This window comes from Cnephaeus nilssonii, assembly GCF_951640355.1.
Source record: "Cnephaeus nilssonii genome assembly, chromosome: 1".
In the NCBI taxonomy this organism is placed as follows: Eukaryota; Metazoa; Chordata; class Mammalia; order Chiroptera; family Vespertilionidae; genus Cnephaeus; species Cnephaeus nilssonii.
In genome coordinates this window covers 16,181,348-16,200,641 of record NC_137072.1, presented here as the reverse complement: position 1 = coordinate 16,200,641, position 19,294 = coordinate 16,181,348, and the positions used below count along the sequence as shown (strand labels likewise).

At 41.4% G+C, this 19,294-nt stretch overlaps 1 protein-coding gene across 1 annotated transcript in view; it reads left to right on the top strand.

The window, feature by feature from the left end:
* The window catches only part of LOC307102527 (fibrous sheath-interacting protein 2-like), a gene marked incomplete at both ends in the record, with an annotated part of 112,008 nt that overhangs the window by 76,143 nt on the left and 16,571 nt on the right, over window positions 1-19,294 (top strand). Inside the window, 4 exons of the mRNA XM_079776125.1 lie at window positions 1,244-1,333; window positions 2,875-3,014; window positions 4,367-4,508; window positions 4,984-5,094. Of these exons, the coding sequence (XP_079632251.1) occupies window positions 1,244-1,333; window positions 2,875-3,014; window positions 4,367-4,508; window positions 4,984-5,094 (483 nt within the window). The remainder of the gene's footprint in view (window positions 1-1,243; window positions 1,334-2,874; window positions 3,015-4,366; window positions 4,509-4,983; window positions 5,095-19,294) is intronic.

Genomic DNA, 19,294 nt, shown 5'->3' with positions numbered 1-19,294 from the left:
TGTGTTTCTAAATGATACTACTTCTTCCAACTTTTTTATTTATAATATCAAAATATGATAACTAAATAATTTGAGGATATAAAAATATTTTTCTGACTGTATCATAGTTCTCTATCTCTGTCTCCATGATTTTGTATGCTTGTCAAGGATTATGTCTTATGAAATTTTTAAAAACTAAAGACAAAATAGGAACACGGGTGCTTACTTTGGCAGCACATATACTAAGATTGGAATGATACAGAGAAATCAGCATGGCCCCTGTGTAAGGATGACATGCAAATCCATGATGCCTTCCATATTTTTTAAAAAGAAAAAAAAAATTAGGAACACAGCAATATTAGCCTGATACAATCTTGATAAAACGTAAGAATAGTTTTATATTCTAACTAGAGGCCCGATGCACGAAGATTCATGCAAGAATGGGCCTACCTTCCCCTGGCTGCCGGCACCGCCTTCGCTCTGGCCGGAGCTGCCTTTCTGCCTTCCCACGCTGCCCAGAGGCCCGGAGCTGCTGGGGCAGTGCAGAATGCCTGTGATGACACAAGCATCCCGCCCCGCCCCTGGGCACTCGGCGCCTGCATATGCAAATTAACCCACCATGTTTGTTGGGTTAATTTACATACTCAGTCCTGATTGGCTGGTGGGTGTCGTGAAGGTATGGTCAATTTGCATCTTTCTCTTTTATTAGTGTAGATATGTATTGAATATGTAATTATTATTACACTAGAGGCCCAGTGCATGAATTCATGCACATTGAAAGTACATTAATTAGAAGAAATATTTTAGAGGCTGGGGAGGGACCATGGGAGTTTGGCTCCAGGGCGTGGTGGCCCATCTCGCCCAGTCCCAATTGGTGGGACTCCAGCAGCAAGCTAACTGACTGGTGGGAGTGTCTTCCCCCTGTTGGTCAGTGTGTGTAATAGCAACTGATCAAGTGGTCAACCAATTGGTCAGACACTTAGCATATTAGGTTTTTATATACATAGATTGGTATTTTATTCTACTAACTCCAATTATGTGTACTAAATTCATAAGTCATTTTAAAAAAGTAATGAGGCTTAGAAATGTCTTGTTGTTTAACAATTGTAGAGAGATACTACTTACAAAATTGTTAGCAATTTATTACTCTTGATACCAAAATGCTATCAAATTGTATATTATTAACATTTTTCCTTCAGAAAGTGATTGCTATGATTTTTAAATGTTTAAATTTACATTTTTTTGTTATTGTTTTGTTTTTTAGATTGTATGTAACTTGGCTGAGTTTAACAAGTATAGGCAATATCTTACAAGTCTGAAATTAGACTTCGAAAGGCACTACTTAAAAGAACAAGTAAGTTAAATAGTTAAATTTGTTTTCTTACATAAGGTTTGGAAGAAAGGTTTACTTGTATAAAAAGTATTTTCTTATAATACTTTTACCTTTTATTATGACCGACTAATTAAATATTTTTTCCAAATGAAAATTTAGAGCAGGAATAAAGAAGAATTTGAGGTGGTTTTATTGGGCCAAGAAATGGAAAGGGACCAGGCCATCTATTAATATGCCAGTGGCAGTTGGGTATAATTTAGTAACTAACTTGCTAATCCAGTGTGTTTCTTCTGATTTGGGGCCAATAGGAATAATCTATTGTGGCAGCAAGATTTTTAAACTGGAACCAAAGTCAGCTTGAGTAACAGGAGAGAAACAGTGTGAATAGTTATAATGTCCTACAGGTGACTCAAGAACTTGTACACTGTGTGTATGTACTTATGCACATGTAGCTGTGTTCATCCAGTAAAAAATTATATTAAAGGTAAAGTGAAATGATTAGGGGTAGAGAGAGTGGGTATGGATAGTGACTTCTCTTCAATTTTAAAATTTTTATTTTAACAAAAGAATAGTTTTATTGATTTTTTTAGAGAGAGAGAGAAGAGAGAAGCATTGATATGAGAGCTCAACATGGAGTGGCTGCCTCCGGTCTGTCCGCTATGGGAATTGAGCCTGAAACCCAGACATGTGACATGAGGGGAATGCTTTGACCAAAATGGAACCAGCAACCTCTTGGTGCATGGGACAACAGTCAAGCAACTGAGCCACATTGGCCAGGCTCCTTTCAATATTTGACTCAAAATTAGTGTGTGTGTGTGTGTGTGTGTGTGTGTGTGTGTGTGTGATGCAAACACATGCCCATGAGTGAATTTGGATTTTAGGGTCAAGAAAGGTATGTGTATGTATACTTTTACAAATTTATGTTCTACAGTTGAGAGAGTGGTTTAGAAATGAGAATAACCTACCTTTACCTTTAAGTGTTCTCTGTTTCCCCCTCTGTGTCTAGAGTTTCTCTTGTCCTTCTTCCATACTTTCATTTAATTTTTTTCAGAATGGATGGAAATGTACAATGAGATATTTACTTTTCATTTTTAGAGAGATACGTTTTTACTTTGGTTCAGTTACCCGTGTCTGTAATGGATTCAAAATAGATTTAAATGCAGTTAAACAGACTTAGTTATTTAGAAAGTACAAGAAGTTTACTAAACAGTAAGTATAAAAAGGTATGTCAAAGGACAATTCATTTCTGTAAATTTTTTTTTTAAAGAGGAAGGGAGGGGGAGAGAGGAAGGGAGGGAGAGAGAGAGAGAAACATCAATGATGAGAGAGAATCATTGATCAGCTGCCTCCTGCACGCCCCCCACTGGGGATGGAGCCCGCAACCCGGGCATGTGCCCTTGACCAGGAATCGAACCCCGACCTCCTGGTTCCTAGGTCGATGCTCAACCACTGAGCCACACCAGCCGGGCTCATTTCTGTAAATTTTAAAAACATTATAAATATGTATAAATTTACACACATACAGATATATGCATTTATATGATACACACTTTTTAAAATAGGGAATGCTTGCAAAACAAATAAATAAATTACAAGAAAACAATCAACTACGTGGACTTCCTGATGATGCACTGTTCCAAAATTGGTTGTTATGGGAGGAAGCCCAATCTTTTAAGGAACCGGAGCCAGTAGAAGGGCCCAGGTAAGATGGAAGTGAATGCATATTTTATGTATAGATTGGGGACTCAAATAAGTTGGAAAAATGCTAGAAAGAATTGAAGCTAGAAATTTTTAAAAATGTACTAGACACCATTTAATTCCACTATTGACCTAAGTATAGAGAGGAAGGGAGACCAAGAGGTACAGAAATTGGGAACTTGAGTGTCAAGGGAAGGGAAGAGCAGGGTTTCTGGGAGTACAAGAGGTAATCCAAACTGATAACTAAAGGACAAATGAGATCCAAAATTCTTTCTGTAGTTGCAAATGGAGGAAAACGATCTTTTAGCAGCAGCCTTTAGCAGTAGCTTTTTATGATTCATCTTTAAGGGCTGACAGCATTGAATTTAAGGAAGTTCATGCAAAGTCAAAAATAGAGGTTTGGCTAAACTATATCTAATGCCAATATAGAGATGCATTGTCCCCAAAAGAAAATGTTAAGCTCTTCAAATATTACCTGCTCATGCTCAACCATTACCATTTCATGGTCAAGCCCATATCTTAGGGATATTATCGGTTTATCCTCCTCCTCTTTCATCCTTCATTAAGGTGAGGGATTGGGCTACATAGCCTGACTTTTATATTCTGTGGGTCCATTTTGTGGTAGTTCCATAAGCATATTGACATACCAGAGACCCGGATTATAGATGGAAGATGTTGAAGGCTCTGTAAGTCACAGGGGACCCAGGACACATCTTTTTCTTCGGAAATTCAACTTTTTTTTTCTTTCTAGATTTGAAATTAAATGTTCAGTTATTGTAGCCTTCTTTGCAAACCCATATACATAAACCCACTGAGTTATGAATAATTACTGTGCAAAATGTTTTTTTTTTGTTGTTGATGATCCTCAACCAAGGGTATTTTCTCTATTGATTTTCAGAGAGTGGAATTAATGGGGGGAAGAGAGAGAGAAACATCTATGTGAGAGAGACATCGATTGGTTGTCTCCCACATGAGAGCCAGGGATTGAGCCTGCAACCAAGGTACCTGCTCTTGACTGAAATAGAACCCACGACCCTTCAGTCTGCAGGTTGACACTCTGTCCACGGAGCCAAAATGGCTAGGACTGTGCAAAAATGTTTTGAAGGAATCTGCTCCACATTTTACCACTGTCTTGGACATAAGAACAGATACTGACATGGTAGAGAGATCTGTATGACAAAGCATGGTGAGAGCTGGCTTACAAATCCATGAATAGAACTGAGAGAAAAACTGAAAATTCTTATAGTGCAAGAAATAAGACTGAGTAAGGAGGTTGTCTGGGTGTATCAAAGCAGCTAATGCCACTATAAGGGAAACATGCAATTCACCTTTGCTTGCATTTGCACTTTTATTTAGTTATTTGGATATGATAAGTAGGAAGTTAGACCAATGTGGACGTACAAAAGAAGAGCAGCGCCTCCTCTGGATGGAAAGAGAAAAAAGACGACAGCAGGAACAAACAAGACGAAAACATATTCTTCGTAAAAAATTTGAAGAGGTGAGAGATACATTTAAAATATTAGGAGAAAAATTGTGCCTAGTGTTTTATTTGAAAATAATTTTAGCTGTCTATAATATTTCTTGAAGCCATTTCACGTCTAAGTAATTTACCCACATTAATCTTTCTTCACAGCTATGATATACAAGTTGTTACATAAAATAATGAGGCCGACACCACAAATTATATCTGTTCTTAAAGAGAGGATTGTGGAAGTTACCAGGCACCATTTAACTCCTTGATCACCCTCAATGTGAGGGGGATACCTTTTTAAATTTAGTGAAAAATAACCATGCCTGCATTCCTAGTCAGTGTGCAGGAAGGAAAGAAGCCCATTCAAAAGCCATGTATGACTTTCCCTACACTTGACCTGGTTTCTGTTAGGCTCTTGACTTGTACTAATTTGCTTATTGGTGGTGGAAAAAATACAAAGGGTTACTGTAAACATTAACCGCAGTAACACTGTGCTCTCCAGGAATGGAAGAAAAAAGAGATGTTGCTTCTGACAAAGTCTACAGAAGGTGTTCAGAGAGAAGTTGGGATAGAGGAACAACGGCGCAGAAATAGAAGAGAGAGTGACAAAAAGGTAGGTTTAACTTTCACCTCTAATCTGGGTTGTTAGAGGAGAAGCTTTGGTTAGTTTGGATTTTTGAAAGTACACTATACAAGATGACAATGGATTGGTTCCCCTAAATCCGTGGTTGGCAAACTGCGGCTCGCGAGCCACATGCGGCTCTTTGGCTCCTTGAGTGTGTGGCTCTTCCACAAAATACCACGGCCTGGGCGAGTCTGTTTTGAAGAAGTGGCGTTAGAAGAAGTTTAAGTTTAAAAAATTTGGCTCTCAAAAGAAATTTCAATCGTTTCTTCTGTTGATATTTAGCTCTGTTGACTAATGAGTTTGCCGACCACTGCCCTAAATGATTTGTGTACATTCTGACTATACTATAAAAAGTCCTGCCTTATTATTTGATACGACTGCCCCGGTGCATTGATTTGTGCACATTGAAAGGAAATTAATTAGAAGGTGGCCGGCGGGACTGGGCCAGATGGGCTGGGCACACCCTGGAGCCAACCTCCCACGGTCCCTCCCTGGCCGGCTGCACCTGGGTGGCGCCGAGGCTCGAAGGGTGTCTGCAGAGTGAGCAGGGTCCCTCTGGCAGGTGGGGTCCTTCAGCCTGGCCTGCAGGGATCAGGCCGAAACCAGCTCTCCGACATCCCCTGAGGGGCCCCAGATTGTGAGAGGGCAGTTTTCCGGTGACACACCCCGCAATCAGGCTCCCTTTTCTCTGGTTCCAGGGTGCGTCACCCAAGAACTGCTGCTGCCAAGTCACCACAGCTCAGCAGCTCTTGTGTTGAGCATCTGCCCCCTGGTTGTCAGTGCGTGTCATAGCTACCGGTCAGAGTGTCTGCCCCCTGGTGGTCATTGTGTGTCATAGCTACCAGTCAGACGGTTGGGTGGTCGGACGGTTGCTTAGCCTTTTTTTTTTAAGATTTTTTTTTTTATTGTTTAAAGTATTACATATAGCAGTACATATATCTCCTTTTTTTCCCCCCATTGATCTTCCCCTAGCCTCCGCTTCCCCGTCGCATGCCCTCATCCCACCCCCCCCCAAGTGTCTTGTGTCCATTGGTTGTGCTTATATGCATGCATACTAGTCCTTTGGTTGATCTCTTTCCCCCCCTCCCCAGCACTCCCCAGCCTTCCCGCTGTAATTTGACAGTCTGTTCCGTACTTTACTGCCTCTGTATCTATCTTTTTGTTCATCAGGTTATAATGTTCTTTATTTTCCATGAATGAGTGAGATCATGTGGTATTTTTCTTTCATTGCCTGGCTTATTTCACTTAACATAATGCTCTCCAGGTCCATCCATGCTGCTGCAAATGGTAAGAATTCTTATTTTTCATAGCAGCATAGTATTCCATTGTGTAGATGTACCATAGTTTTCTTTCTTTCTTTTTTTTTTTTTTACTTTTCTCTTTTTTTATTGAGGTATTATATGTGTACATATCTTACCATTACCCCCCCCACCCCACACCCATACATGCCCTCACCCCCCAGAGTTTTGCGTCCATTGTTTATGCTTATATGCATGCATACAAGTCCTTCGTTTGATTTCTTATCTCCCCCACCTCTCCCTAACTTTCCCCCTGTAATTTGAAAGTCTGTTTGTTGCTTTACTGTCTCTGTATCTATCTTTTTGTTCATCAGTTTATAATGTTCTTTATTATCCATAAATGAGTGAGATCATGTGGTATTTTTCTTTCATTGACTGGCTTATTTCACTTAGTATAATATTCTCCAATTCCATCCAGGTTGCTGCAAATGATGAGAATTCCTTCTTTTTTATGGCAGCATAGTATTCCATTGTGTAGATGTACCACAGTTTTCTAATCCACTCATATGCTGATGGGCATTTAGGCTGTTTCCAAATCTTAGCTATGGTGAATTGTACTGCTATGAACATAGGGGTGCATATATCCTTTCTGATTGGTGTATCTAGTTTCATGGGATATATTCCTAGAAGTGGGATTACTGGGTCCCTTAAGAGGTCCCAGATTGTGAGAGGGCAGTTCTCGGGTTACACACCCCGCAATCAGGCTCCCTTCTCTCTGGTTCCAGGGTGCGTCACCCAAGAACTGCTGCTGCCAAGTCACCGCAGCTCAGCAGCTCTTGTGTTGAGCATCTGCCCTCTGGTGGTCAATGCGTGTCATAGCTACCAGTCAGAGTGTCTGCCCCTGGTGGTCATTGTGTGTTATAGATACAAGTCAAAAGGTTGGGTGGTTGGACGGTTGCTTAGCCTTTTATATATATAGTAACTACTTTTGATTTTATCTCACACCATGAACTATACTTGTAATTCTTATAGAAAATGATATAACTGATTTTTTTCTTAGAATTTCTTGGGAAAAGTTCTCAATTTTTACCTGCCAGTTAATTTTAGAGTTAGTGCTTTTAATTTTAAATAATATATAATATTTTATGATTTAGAGTATAAATCTGTTTAAAGAGAAAGAGAAATCATTTGCAATCCCAGCACCACCCTATTAACTGTGTACATGCACACACATAATATTTCTCTGAATATTTAAATATTCCAATAAAGAAATAAATTCATGTTAGTATACCTCTTAGGCTGTTTTGTCGATTGCTTTATTTATTTTTATCCTTTTTAATTCTCACCTGAGGATATTTTTACATTGATTTTTAGAGAGAGTGGAGGGGGATAGACAGAGAAACATCGATGTGAGAGAGACACATCAATTCGTTGCTCCCTGCATTGGGATCAAGCCTGCAACTGAGGTACATGCCCTTCACTGGAATTGAACCTGAGACCCTTTAGTCTGCTAGCTGATGCTCTATCCACTGAGCCAAGCCAGCCAGGGTACGTAGATTACTTTGTAAAATAACAATGGCAACATGCCATATCAATAAATGTTGGTTTAATATTATAAACTAGAGGCCCGGTGCATGAAATTTGTGCACTTGAGCGGGGCGGGGTGGGGGGGGGGTCCCTCAGCTGGGCCTGTGCCCTCTCGCAGTCCGGGAATCCTCAGGGAATGTACGACCAATGGCTCAGGTCCGCTCCACCACTGCTGCGCTCACCGCTGCTGTGCTCACCAGTGCTTGCCAGCCCTGTGGGAGTGCACTGACCACCGGGGGGCAGCTCCTACTTTGAGCGTCTGCCTCCTGGTGGTCAATGTGTGTCACAGCAACTGGTCATTCCGCCGTTCAGTCGATTTGCATATTACCCTTTTAGCCAGAAGCCGGGCTTATGTCTGGCGAGTGCAGCAGCAGTGGCAGGAGCCTCTCCCACTTCTGCGGCAGTACTAAGGATGTCCAACTGCTGGCTTAAGCCTGCTTCCCTGGGGGAGCGGGCCTAAGCCATCAGTCAGACATCCCCCAAGGGCTCTCAGACTGCAAGGGGGTTCAGGCCGGGCTGATGCCCCCCGCCCGAGTGCATGAATTTTGTGTACCAGGCCTCTAATGTAGTATAATCATCTTAGGTAACTTATTTTTGACATACCTAGACTAAGTATAAGCTTTACATAATTTGGTTATACATTGATATATATTGCTATATCACAAATTTTTTAATATCGGAAATTCAAATATGTATGGAAAAGATACTTTTGTCACATGTACTTTGTAGTATTATCAGGAACTCACTGCTTAGATGGCAAGGTCAGCTCATTTCAATTTATTGTAATTATTATTTTCTAATATTCAATTTGTTACCCCCTTTTTTAGTGGGAGTTCTCTCCAAGTTAGCTTTTTTTTCTTCTTTTTGCTTCCAGACATCTCTGAAAATATCTTTGTTTAGAGAGCAACAGAATGCCCCAGGTTTCCCCTTAATTTTTGCCTGATGCTAATTTCTGTTCAATGAATCCTAGCCAATATTAGTGGCAATCAGTACAATGGGTAAGTTCTGGCACAGGAAGTACCCATTAGACATGACCACTGATGGGAGGCATGGTATCACTACAGGCTGCTTAAGGTATGTTAATGGTGGAGCTATTTGAAGCATTGATATTTCCAATAGAGTTATTCTAAATTGGATTTTTTCTTTCTTTTTTTTTTTTTTAAATATATTTTATTGATTTTTTACAGAGAGGAAGAGAGAGGGATAGAGAGTTAGAAACATCGATGATAGAGAATCATCGATCAGCTGCCTCTTGCACAACTCCTACTGGGGATGTGCCCGCAACCAAGGTACATGCCCTTGACCGGAATCGAACCTGGGACCTTTCAGTCCGCAGGCTGACCCTCTATCCACTGAGCCAAACCGGTTTCGGCATAAATTGGATTTTTTTACATCATGTTTTACTATAAGAATATTTAAATTCATTTGTGTGTGTATCAATATTTTTATATCTTTTCTTTCAGATTTGACATTATGTATTTCATAACTCCAAATTATGGGCTTGAAATAGAGTTAAAAATATTTATGATAGACTTTCTGACTGGTGTGAGGTGATATCTCATTGTGGTTTTAATTTGCATTTCTCTGATTATTTGTGACTTTGAGCATTTTTGTGTGTGTGTCTCTTGGCCATTTGTATGTCCTCTTGGGAGAAATGTATATTCAGGTCTTCTGCCCATTTTTAAAATATGATTTCTATATTCCTGAGTTTGAAGAGACTGACTGTGTCCTAATATGTGGTCTATCTTTGAAACTGTCCTGTGTGCACTTGAGAAGAATGTATATTCTGTAGCTTTGGGGTGAAATATTCTGAAGATGTCAATTAAGTCAATCTGATCTAGTGAGTCATTTAGGATTGATGTTTCTTTGCTGATATTTTGTTTAGAGGATTTGTCCAGTGATGTCAATGGGGTAGTAAAGTCCCCTACTATGATTGTATTGCTGTTGATCTCTCCTTTGATATCTTCCAGAAGTTTCTTTATGTATTTGGGTGCTCCTATATTGGGTGCATATATGTTTACCAGAGTTATATCCTCTTGTTGAATTTCTCCCTTTAGTATTATGAAGTGGCCCTCCTTATCTCTTGTTATGGCCTTCATTTTGAGGTCTACTTTTGCCAGGTATATAAGTATTGCTTCCCTAGTTTTTATCTCATTTTCATTCACCTGAATATTTTTTTCATCCCTTCACTATCAGTTTGTGTGAGTCCTTTGTTCTGAGGTAGGTCTCTTGTAGACAGCAAATATATGGGTCATGTTTCCTTATCCATTTCAGCAACCCTATCTTTTGATTGGAACACTTAATTCATTTATGTTTAAGGTTATTATTGATAGGTACTTGTTAGTCACCATTTTTATTCTTTATGCCTGTGTTCCTACTTCCCTTTCTATTTCTTCTTTTTACAGCAGTCCCTGTAGCATTTCTTGCTTGGTGGTAATAAACTCCTTTAGCCCTTTTTTGTCTGTGAAGCTCCGGATTTCACCTTCAATTTTGAATGATAGCCTTGCTGGGTATAGTATTCTTGGATTCAGTCCCTTGCTTTGCATCACTTTATATATTTCATTCCATTCCCTTCTGGCTTGATGTGTTTCTGTTGAGAAATCAGTTGATATTCTAATGGGAGATCCCTTGTAGGTAACTTTGTGGCTCTCTCTGGCAGCCTTTAAGATTCTTACTTTGTTGTTGATGTTTCCCAGTTTAATTATGATGTGCCTTGGTGTGGGTCTTTTTGCATTCATCTTGTTTAGGACTCTTTGTGCTGCTTGGAATTGTGTGGCTTTTTCTTCCCAACATAAGGGAAGTTTTCATTATTTCTTCAAACAGCTTTTTTATTCCTTGCTCATATTACTCTCCTTCTGGAACTCCTGTTATGCGGATGTTGTTTCATTTTGTGTTGTCCCAAAGTTCCCTTAGGTTCTCTTTCTACTTTTTAAGTTCTTTCCAGTTGCTGCTGTGCTTGGGTGTTTTTTTTTTTTTTCTACCTTGTATTCTAACTCACTGATGCAGTCCTCAGCTTCTTCTACTCTACTGTTGAAACTTTCCATTGTGTTCTTTATTGTGGCTGTGTCATTCTTCATTTACTCTCAATTCTTCTTCATGTCCTCTTGATTCTTACACATGTTGTTGAATTTTTCTTCCATCCTTTTCAGTGTCCTTATAACCATTGTTCTGAATTCTTTCTCTGACAAATTGATTGCCTCTGTTTCCTTTATTTCCTTTTCTGGTGATTTCTCCTTTTCTTTTGAATGGGGGTTGTTTCTTTGTCTCCCCATTTTTGCTGTTCCTTTGTGATTGTTTCTATGTATTATCAAATCTAACTGCTATGCCACCCAGATTTTTTGAATTTGTCTTATATAGTAGATGTCTTGTGGGACCCAGTAGTGCAATCTCTCTAGTCCTCTGTGCTGGGCAATCTAGGGGTGCCCCTTACTTGGAATATTTGTGTTTTCTTGGTGTAGATGGGTCTTGAGTGTTATTGTCTATTTGTGGATGGAGTCTCCTGTCAGATTATCTGGTTATGTGGCTTGCTCTGTACCACATTGACCAAACAGCACAAAATACAACTCAATAAGACATGACACAAAGGGAACAAAATACGAATGTACTCTCAACACCGATAACCCAATATAAGTGACTACCATAGAAAAGAGAGCAAAAGTGATATCAAGGAAAGAAAAAATGGTAAGAGAGAAAAGAAAGAGAAGAAGAATGAAGAAAAAATATATATGGGGAGAAAACACCACAGAACAAACAGATAAACCAAAAAATGCAAACAATAAACACCCAGAAAAGAGGGTGGAGGCAGAATCTGTAGAGGCAAAGCTTATAAACTGAAAGTAAGGTTAAGGAATTAAATAAATATGGGGAGGACCTCGGTTCAGTATAGAGAAGGTAGAAAGAGAATGAGTAGATAAGAAGAAAGGGAAGAGAAAGAAAAAAATTTAAAGTAAAAAAATAAGATAAAATAATAATCTTATATAATGAAAGCCTAGGTGGCGTCATGTGCGACATCATCACAAGATGGCCCCCACAAGATGGCTGGCAGGGGAGGGCAGTTGTGGGCGATCAGGCCAGTTGGGAGGGCAGTTGGGGGCAACCAGGCCTGTAGGGGAGGGCACTTGGGGGTGATCAGGCTGGCAGGGGAGCAGTTAGGCGTTATTCATGCTGGCAGGGAAGTGGTTAGGGGGTGATTAGCTGGCAGGAAGAAGCGGTTAGGGGCAATCAGGTAGGCAGGAAGGTGAGTGGTTAGGAGCCAGCAGTCCCAGATTGTGAGAGGGATGAACGACTGTCAGTTTAGGTCCAATCCCTGCAGCATTGTGCCTAAACCAGCAGTCGGACATTCCCCAAGGGGTCCCAGGTTGGAGAGGATGCAGGCCAGGTTGAGGGACCCACCCCCCGCTCCATGAACAAATTTCATGCACCGGGCCTCTAGTAAAAAAAAATGGAATGAGGAAAAAATAATGTGCAAAATTAAAAAATAAACAAAAATACAAAGAAAATGAAGAAAAAAAGTTTTTAAATAAAATATAAAATAAAATAAAATAAAAATAAAAAAGTGAGGTGTTGTTTATTTCAGTCGAGTTTTAATGCCTCATGGGGGCTGGTTTAAGATCCCATACTTCTGTACTGGCTGCCACTTCTCAGTTTCCTGTTAGGTAGTCAGCACCATGTTGAAGTTCCAAGTGATTCACTGCTCCTCTGTTTGTGTCTATCTCTACCGCCTTGACTGCCAGTAAGCAGGACCAATCTGCCCACTAAGCCTGCCTGCCCACTGTCAATCTTAATCTCTCAAGTGTTTCTTTCAGGGCTATAGTTAGGGAGGTTGCTTTCAAGGACTGAACAGCTTCTCTTCAACCCAGTCTCTGAGGGCTCTTCCGTGCTATTCAGATGATTTGTGTCCTTTGTACCACTCACGGTGTAGTATGGGTGTGGCTGTATTGGTTGCCTGGAGACTGCTGGGAGGGGTTAGCTCTTCAGGAGAAAATGGCTGCTTAAGTCCGGAGTGTCAGAAATGTCCCAGTCCCAAACTCCTGGTCACCTCTCTCTGACCTGCGCTTCTCCACAGCCTCTCCCCAGACCACACAAGTCTGCACCTCCTCCTGCACCTCAGCCATGGGTGAATGTATTTGAAAGGTCCCATGAACTGGGTTTAGCAAATAAAAGCAAAGACCAAAAAGAGAGGAAACAACTGCATCACTGTGAGTTTCTCTCCCTCTGGCACTGCATGGCTTGGGCGGTTCTTCAGGCCGCCCCCTCTGGACTCAGCCTCTAGCAGCTGTGAACTTAGATCTAGAATCCCCTGCCACCAGAAGCCCTGTGGACTCCCTTTCCACAGTCAGATATTACTCCTGTCCCCATGGGATGTGCCTTGGTGCTGTGCGGCTTTCTTCTGACTCTCTTGGCTCAGAGGTCTCACAACTCTCTCCAGCCCAGATCCCTGATCCTACCATTCTCCTAGTGCCCTCTGCCCTTCCCGGCTACAAATTGTCTCACCAGCTGAATCTACTTCGCCAATTCTGGGTGGATATTATTCAATTTAGATGCTACTTCTATCTGTTCCAGGATAAGGCACGGGACATGTCTGCCTATTTGGCCACCATTTTGTCTCCCCTCCATCCCATTTTTGTTTTGTGTGTGTGATTTATACACAGTATATTTTCAGTCGATTATTTAACAGTAGAGGCCTGGTGCACAAAATCCATGTACTTGGGGGGTCCCTCAGCCCAGCCTGTGCCCTCTCCCAATCTGGGAGCCCTCAGAGGATGTCTGACTGACAGCTTAGGCCCGCTCTGCCATGGAGGCAGGAGAGGCTCCCACCACCACCGCTGTGCTCAGCAGCCATGAACCCGACTTCTGGCTGAGCAGTGCTCCCCCTGTGGGAGCATACTGATCACCAGGGGGCAGCTCCTGCCTTGAGCATCTGCCCCCTCTTGGTCAGTACGTGTCATAGTGACTGGTCATTCTGCCATTCGGTCGATATGCATATTACCCTTTTATTATATGAGATTAAGGTCCCTTTTATGTACATAACTAGGGGCCCAGTGCATGAATTCATGCACCTTGAAAAGAACTGTGGGCTGCGAGGCTGTGGTGGGCTGCTGCCTCCCACCGCAGCCCCTGGTCCCCTCTCTGCTGACAGGCCCGCTCCTGCCACCGCCACTCCCATGTGCTGATGGCACTGGCCCCACTCGCACCTGCTGATGGAAGCAGGGAGAGATGGAGAAGCCCTGAGGGGCAATCAGAGCTGGCAGCCGCCCCTTGCACCTGCTGATGGTGCCGAGTGATCGGGTCCGGCATCGGGCGCTAGCATTGGGTGGAAGTGGCAGCTCCAGCGCTGGCTGCGGGTGAGAGTGGGGCCGTCACCAGCAGCAGGTGTGAGAGGTGGCTGCCAACCTTGATCATCCCTCAGGACCAGGGAAAGGTGGAGAAGCCCTGAGGGGCAATTGAGGCCAGTAGCCATCACTCACACACTCTGATGGGGCTGAATGATCCAGGCCAGCACTGGGTGATGGCAGCAGGTGCGAGTGGCGGGTCTGGTGCCGGCAGTGGGTGCAAGTGCCAGGTGGGACCACGCCATGCGGAAGCAAAGAATTTTCAGGTTCGCCCCAATGGCAGCGATCAGCGCCCCGCCTTGGTCTGATGTTCACACTCACCTGCTCCACTATCCTGCCGGGGCCGATGCCCGCCATGTTCTGCACTCTGCTGCCTACTGCCAACACCTGCCATGTTCTGCATGCACCCCCTGGTGGTCAGCGCACGTCATAGCGACCAGTTGTTCAGTTTTTCGCCATTTGGTCTATTTGCATATTAGGGTTTTATATATATACTAGTGGTCCAGTACATGAAATTCGTGCATGGGGGAGGGGGTCCCCTCAGCCCAGCCTGCACCCTCTCCAATCTGGGAACCCTCAGGGGATGTCCAACTGCCATTTTAGGCCTGGTCATGGGGATCAGGCTTAAACCGGCAGTCGGACATCCCTCTCACAATCCAGGACCACTGGCTCCTAACTGCTCACCTGCCTGCCTGCCTGATTGCCCCTAACTGCGCCCCCCCTGCTGGCCTGATCACTCCTTACTGCCCCCCATGCTGACCTGGTGGCCCCCAACTGCTCCCCCGCACCAGTCTGGTCACCCCCAACTGCCCCCCCTGCCGGCCTGGTTGCTCCACGCAGCCTGCTGCTCGGTCGTTGGTCGCCCCTCACTAACTCCCTGCTGGCCTGGTTGCCGCATGCAGCCTGCTGCTCAGTCATTTGGTTGTCCCTCACTAACCCCCCTGCCGGCCTAGTCACCCCACGCAGCCTGTTCGGTTGTCCGTTGCGATGGTCGCTTAGGCTTTTATTATTATAGATAGATGTATGTATATATCCACACACACACCCCAAAACTTTTGAGGGTGATCAGGGCCTTTGTGCCCTCTTCTCAAATTCTTAATCTAATCCTGAGCCAGTCAGACATCCTTAGATCTTCTTCTGACATCAACAAATTAACACTGTTGCTTGAACAGGTTTGAATCATATATCCCTAACCTGGATCCTGGCCTTCAAATAGCCTTCCCTCCTGCTACCACCTGGTTCAAAGGTCCCAGTGATTTTCTAAGAAGCATTATGAGCAATTAATTTTAAAATAGGTATATAGTCATAGAATATAAACATTTTCCACTAAGTAATTATGGCTTACAGGGTAAAGTTTATGGGTAATAATTTGTTATTTTCTTTCCCTTCTGTGCTCTTATCAGCAAACAGAGCCTGTTAGAATTTCCAGCGTAACTAAATTCTTACATGTATGAAATTAATTTTTTTATTGTGGAGTATATTTTTATTGAAAAAGTCTAGTTGCATCAGTTAACAAATAAATAGTATTTTAAAGTTAATTGATACCAAATAGGTATTATAATACAATTGATGATATTCTTTGTAATTTAATAGCCTTTTAGAATATTTAGGTCTTAAATAGAAGCAGAAACTCACTGGTACTTAAACTACATGTGATTAAAAATGATAAATAATAGCATACACTTTGGCTAATCATTTTACATAACTTTTCCTCTAAACTCCTAATAAATTGAAGTCAGGGAAGTTCATTGATTGACTGGAATTAATTTAAGGTACCCAGTATCCATAATAGTTTAGAAATAACAAATTTCTCATTGTTTTACTGTTTCTTTCTACTTTAGCAGAAAATTTGCTAGTTGAAATTGTCCCTCCTTATTCTGGAATAATAGATGCCAGTTTCCAAAACAGGGTCCTAGTCTGACCAACCCACCCACTGGCCTCAGGTTGGGTCTAAGAGATGAGGTGAAGCTTTGGGTAGGGAGACAAGTAGAGGATGCCAATCAGAGGGATTCACTGAGCACCTCTTTCCAGGACATGCAGTACATTCATATACAACCCATAGGAAATCCTATTGGCTCTGTCTTCAGAATGCATTCAGACTCCCTTGCTTCTCAGCGCCCTCTGCTGGGCCTCCACCGTTCTTCATGCACAGGTCTTCTCACCTGTCTGACATGCTAAGCACACTCCTGCCTTAGGGTCTTGTTACTGCTCTCTCTGAAACATTCTATCTGGCACTACATTTAGGTCTCTGCTCCAAGGTCACTTTCTCAGTGAGGTCTTTCAGCCCCCATATTACAAAAATCCTCCCAGTCTCTCTCTCTCTCTCTCTCTCTCTCTCTCTCTCTCTCTCTCTCTCTCTCTCTCTCTCTCTTTCAATATTGCCTGTGTCTACCCTACTTCATTATTCTCATCATACCTGTATTAGTTTCCTGTGGTTGCTGTAACAAAGTACCACAAAGTAAATCAATTTTTATTAAATTAAATTTCTGTTGTATCACATTTAAATTTCTGTGGCTTAAAACAACAGATATTTATTCTCTAACAGTTCAGGAGATCAAAAGAACAAAATCCAGGTATCAGCTGAGTTGATTCCCTCCAGAGCCTCTGAAGGAGAGACGACCCGATGCACGTCTCCTAGCTTCTGGTGGTACTCAGCAATTCTTGGCATCCCTTTGCTTGTAATCACATTATTCCAATCTCTGCTTCCACCTGCACATGCCTTCTTCTCTCTCTGTGTCCTTTTCTTTTCTTCTTCATTTAAAAAAAAATAATTCTTTACTGTTGAAAGTATTACATATGTTCCCTTCCCGCCCCATTAATCCCCTCCAGCCAGCTCACCGCCTGCCCCAGACTTTCACTGCCCCATTGTCTGTGTCCATGGGCCTTGCATATATGCGTACAAGGTTCTTGGTTGATTACTTCCCACCCACCCACCCTCCCCTGCCTTCCCTATGAGATTCCTCACTCTGTTCCATGCTTTCATGTCTCTGGATACACTGTTCATCAGTTTATTTTTGTTACTTAGATTTCATATATGAGTGAGATCATGTGATACTTGTCTTTCTCTGACTGACTTATTTCACTTAGCATAATACTCTCCAGGTCCCTCCATGCGCTCTCAAAGAGTAAGAGAGTCTTCTTTTTTACTGCTGTACAGTATTCCATGGTATAAATGCACCAGAGTTTTTTTTATCAACTCATCTGACAGGCACTTGTGTTGTTTCCAGATCTTAGCTATTGTAAATTGTGTTGCTATAAACATAGGGGTGCACACATTCTTTTAGATTGGTGTTTTGGTTTTCTTAGAATATATTCCTAGAAGTTAGATCACTGGGTCAAATGGCAATTCCATATTTAATTTTTTGAGGAAACTCCATACTGTTTTCCATAATGGCTGCATCCCACCTGCAGTATACTAGGGTTCCTTTTTCTCTACATCCTTGCCAGCACTTGTCATTTGTTGATTGTAGCCATTCTGACAGGTGTGAGGTGATACCTCATTGTCATTTTAATATGCATCTCTCTGATGATTAGTGACTTTGAGCATTTTTTCATATGTCTCTTGGCTATCTGCATGTCTACTTTGGAAAAGGGTCTATTTAGGTCTTTTGCCCATTTTCTAATTGGATTGTTTGTCTTCCTTTTGTTAAATTGTATGAGTTCCTTATATATTTTGTATATTAACCCTTTATCAGATGTATCATTGCCAAATATGTTCTCCCATACTGTGGGGTCCCTTTTAGTTTTATTGACTTTTTTTTTTTTTGTAGTACAGAAGCTTTTTATTTTGATGTAGTCCCATTTGTTTATTTTTCCTTAGTTTCTTTTGCTCTAGTAGATGTATCTGTAAACATATTGCTACAAGAGATGTTTACTGCCTTTGGTTTCTCCTAGGATATTTATGGTTTCATTACTTATACTTAAGTCTTTTATTAATTTTGAGTTTATTCTTTTGTATGGTGAAAGTTGGTAGTCTAGTTTCATTTTTTGCATGTATCTGTCCAATTTCCCAACACAACTTATTGAAGAGACTCTCTTGACTCCATTGTATGCTCTTGCCTCCTTTGTCAAATATTAATTGAACATAATGGCCTGGGTCAATTTCTGGGGTCTCTGTTGTGTTCCATTGATCTATATATGCCTGTTCTTGTGCCAGTACCAGGCAGTTTTGATTATGGTGGCTTTTGTAGTATAACTTGAAATCTGGTATTGTGATTCCTCCGACTTTGTTTTTCTTTCTCAAAATTGCTGCAGTTATGCAGGGTCTTTTCTGATTCCATATAAATTTTTGGAGTATTTGTTGACTGGATCTGTGAAATATGCTATTGGTATTTTAATAGGGATTGCACTAAATATGTAGGTTGCCTAGGTTAGTATGAACATTTTAATGATGTTGATTCTACCAATCTATGAACACAGCATATTGTTTATATCTTGTTTATATCTTCTTCTATCTCTTTTTTATATCTTCTTGTTTATATCCACTTGTTTATATCTTCTATCTCTTTTTTCAACATCCTATAGTTTTCAGAGTACAGGTCTTTTGCCTCCTTGGTTAAGTTTATTCCTAAGTATCTTCATTTTTTTGTTGCAATGGTAAATGGGATTGTTTGTTTAGTTTTTCTTTCTAATAATTCATTATTGGTGTATAAAAAAGCCATCGAATTTTGTACCCTGCTACATTGCCAAATTCACTTATTTGTGATTGTTTTTACTGTAGTTGATTTCTAATTTCATTCCCCTGTGATTTGAGAAGATGCTTGATATGATTTCAATCTTCTTGAACTTGTAGAGACTTGTTTTGTGTCCTAACATGTGGTCTATCTTTGTGAATAATCCATGTGCACTTGAGAAGAATGTATATTCTGCTGCTTTGGAGTGAAATGTTCTTTAAATGTCAACTAAGTTAATCTGATCCAGTGTGTCCTTTAAAGTCACTGTTTCCATTTTAAGTTTTTGCCTGGAAGATCTATCTAGTGAAGTCAGTGGGGTGTTAAAGTCCCTTACTAAGACTGTATTGTTGTTAGTCTC